At 56.1% G+C, this 3,086-nt stretch overlaps 1 protein-coding gene across 1 annotated transcript in view; it reads right to left on the minus strand.

Moving 5' to 3' along the window:
• LOC311371188 (proteasome subunit beta type-6-B like protein-like) overlaps positions 1-1,707 on the minus strand; it is a 1,762-nt gene extending 55 nt beyond the window's left edge. Inside the window, exons 1-3 of the mRNA XM_084489392.1 lie at positions 1,563-1,707; positions 321-468; positions 1-148 (exon numbers count right to left, since the gene is read on the minus strand). The exon at positions 1-148 is cut by the window's left edge and continues 55 nt beyond it. Coding sequence (XP_084345518.1) covers positions 341-468; positions 1,563-1,683 — 249 coding nt within the window. The 5' untranslated portion in view covers positions 1,684-1,707 and the 3' untranslated portion in view covers positions 1-148; positions 321-340. The remainder of the gene's footprint in view (positions 149-320; positions 469-1,562) is intronic.
• Between the last annotated feature and the right edge of the window lie 1,379 nt (positions 1,708-3,086).

A 3,086-nucleotide genomic window follows, 5' to 3' on the forward strand; every position in this document is an offset into this window, starting at 1 on the left:
ACTCCCAGACTGAAGACAGCACTGGACGCTTTAACGCAGTTTCTCCTCATATTGACTCCTCACAACGTCTGTGATGACCTGCGGTCCGTGTGGAGGCGGGTCCCGTCTCTGGGGGCCGTCCCCCTGACCCCTGGCCCCTGACCCCTGACCCCTGACCCCCTGACCCCTGAACCCCTGACCCCCTGAACCCCTGACCCCTGAACCCTGAACCCCTGACCCCTGGCCCCTGACCCCCTGACCCCTGGCCCCTGACCCCTGAACCCCTGACCCCTGAACCCCTGACCTCTGACCCCCTGACTTCTGACCCCCTGACCCCTGACCCCCTGACCCCTGGCCTCGTTCACTCGTCGTGGAACTTGGGCAGCTTGTCGCCGGGGATGACCACATGCTCCGCCCCCTCCTCTGTGATGACCACCAGGTGGGCCACGCCCCCGCTGACGTTGTCCCGGCCCATGGCCAACGCCAGCGCTGCAGGGAGAAGAGAACCAGACCATAATAACATCTCACACACACTACCAGAGCAGAGCAGTAATGAGGACCACACTAACATCTGACACACACTACCAGAGCAGAGCTGTAGTGAGGACCACACTAACATCTCACACACACACTACCAGAGCAGAGCAGTAATGAGGACCACACTAACATCTCACACACACACTACCAGAGCAGAGCTGTAGTGAGGACCACACTAACATCTGACACGCTAGCTGTGTTCGAAATCGTTCCCCATCACAGATATAGTGCATTATATAGGGTGATATAGTGCACTTTATAGGGTGATATAGTGCACTATATAGGGTGATATAGTGCACTATATAGGGTGCTCGCCATTTTGTAGCAGTGTTTGAATTCTCAGTGGTTCATTTCATTCACTACATAGTGGACTATAAAATACCCCAAATTTGAGTGAACATACGATGTTCCCTACATAGTTCACTTAAGCAGTCTTACACTCGATGGCGTTCTTGAATGTCGTTATCGGTACGTGAAGCACAGCCGTAGGAACGAGGTCCTGTGCTTCAAGTACGACTCAATAACACAAACCATCTTCATTATCAACAATATTGTCAAATATCTTCATATTGTGGGTTAATTTGCCCTCAAATTCAAGCTTTCTGCCCGAGTTCATCTCCATCAGAAAATAGTTCCTATAGTAACGACAGCCGACTCTCGGTCAGTTGAACGTTGTTATGGAAACTAGGCTCATGGAAGTAGCTTCGGCTAGTTAGCGTAGCGATACTTTTCTGTAATTAGGCAACGATCTTTTTGTCCGTTCTTTCACCGGGCGTTTAAACACGCTCCAGAACGGGGATTGACCAATCGGAATGCTTGCTTAAACTTGTTGTTATTGAATGTATCATAAACACTGACTAGGGAATAGTGAGTGAGGGAATAGGGAACGATTTGGAACACAGCTCCGACCATAGAAGAGCTTTGACGTGGACCGGATTCTCATTCTATTATATTATATATTATATTATCGGTCATCAAGAGAAACGAAAAAAAACGATGAAGATAAATGTCCCGGTGTAGAACCATGTGACTGGGACCAGCGTTACCGTTGGTGACGAACTCCAGCCCCTCCTCCCGGGTCATGTGGGGCCGGTACTTGGCGTCGGTGTAGCCGTAGATGTAGGTGCTTCCGGAGCCGGCGATGGTGAACGGCTGACTGATCAGCATGCCCCCCAGAGAGACCACGTAGACCTGGGGACAAGGAGGACCACGTCAGACCCACTAGACCCCCCCTAGACCCCCCAGAGAGACCACGTAGACCTGGGGACCACAAGGACCACGTCAGACCCCCTCTAGACCCCCCCTAGACCCCCCAGAGAGACCACGTAGACCTGGGGACAAGGAGGACCACGTCAGACCCACTAGACCCCCCCTAGACCCCCCAGAGAGACCACGTAGACCTGGGGACCACAAGGACCACGTCAGACCCACTAGACCCCCCCTAGACCCCCTCTAGACCCCCCAAAGAGACCACGTAGACCTGGGGACAAGGAGGACCGCGTCAGACCCACTAGACCCCCCCTAGACCCCCCAGAGAGACCACGTAGACCTGGGGACCACAAGGACCACGTCAGACCCACTAGACCCCCCCTAGACCCCCCCTAGACCCCCCAGAGAGACCACGTAGACCTGGGGACAAGGAGGACCACGTCAGACCCACTAGACCCCCTCTAGACCCCCTCTAGACCCCCCAGAGAGACCACGTAGACCTGGGGACCACAAGGACCACGTCAGACCCCCTCTAGACCCCCCCTAGACCCCCCAGAGAGACCACGTAGACCTGGAGACCACAAGGACCACGTCAGACCCACTAGACCCCCCCTAGACCCCCCAGAGAGACCACGTAGACCTGGGGACAAGGAGGACCACGTCAGACCCCCTCTAGACCCCCCTAGACCCCCTCTAGACCCCCCAGAGAGACCACGTAGACCTGGGGACAAGGAGGACCACGTCAGACCCACTAGACCCCCACTAGACCCCCCCTAGACCCCCTCTAGACCCCTCTAGACCCCCCAGAGAGACCACGTAGACCTGGGGACCACAAGGACCACGTCAGACCCCCTCTAGACCCCCTCTAGACCCCTCTAGACCCCCCAGAGAGATCACGTAGACCTGGGGACAAGGAGGACCACGTCAGACCCACTAGACCCCCTCTAGACCCCCCAGAGAGACCACGTAGACCCCCCCCAGAGAGACCACGTAGACCTGGGGACCACAAGGACCACGTCAGACCCCCTCTAGACCCCCTCTAGACCCCCTCTAGACCCCTCTAGACCCCCCAGAGAGACCACGTAGACGTGGGGACCACAAGGACCATGTCAGACCCACTAGACCCCCTCTAGACCCCCTCTAGACCCACCTGGACCCCCCTGGACCCACCTGGACCCCCCTAGACCCCACCTAGACCCCCACCTGATGGCTATGCGTGGTTCTGAGTCTGTAACTAGTGCCGCTTTTCCACCGACAATACCAGCTCGACTCGACTCGGCTCGGTTTGGTTCCAGGCGCGTTTCCATCTAAAAAAGAACCTCTCCACCATGGGATCTAAAAAAGAACCTCTCCACCATGGG

The sequence above is a fragment of the Micromesistius poutassou genome (assembly GCF_964030765.1).
Source record: "Micromesistius poutassou genome assembly, contig: SCAFFOLD_1699, whole genome shotgun sequence".
In the NCBI taxonomy this organism is placed as follows: Eukaryota; Metazoa; Chordata; class Actinopteri; order Gadiformes; family Gadidae; genus Micromesistius; species Micromesistius poutassou.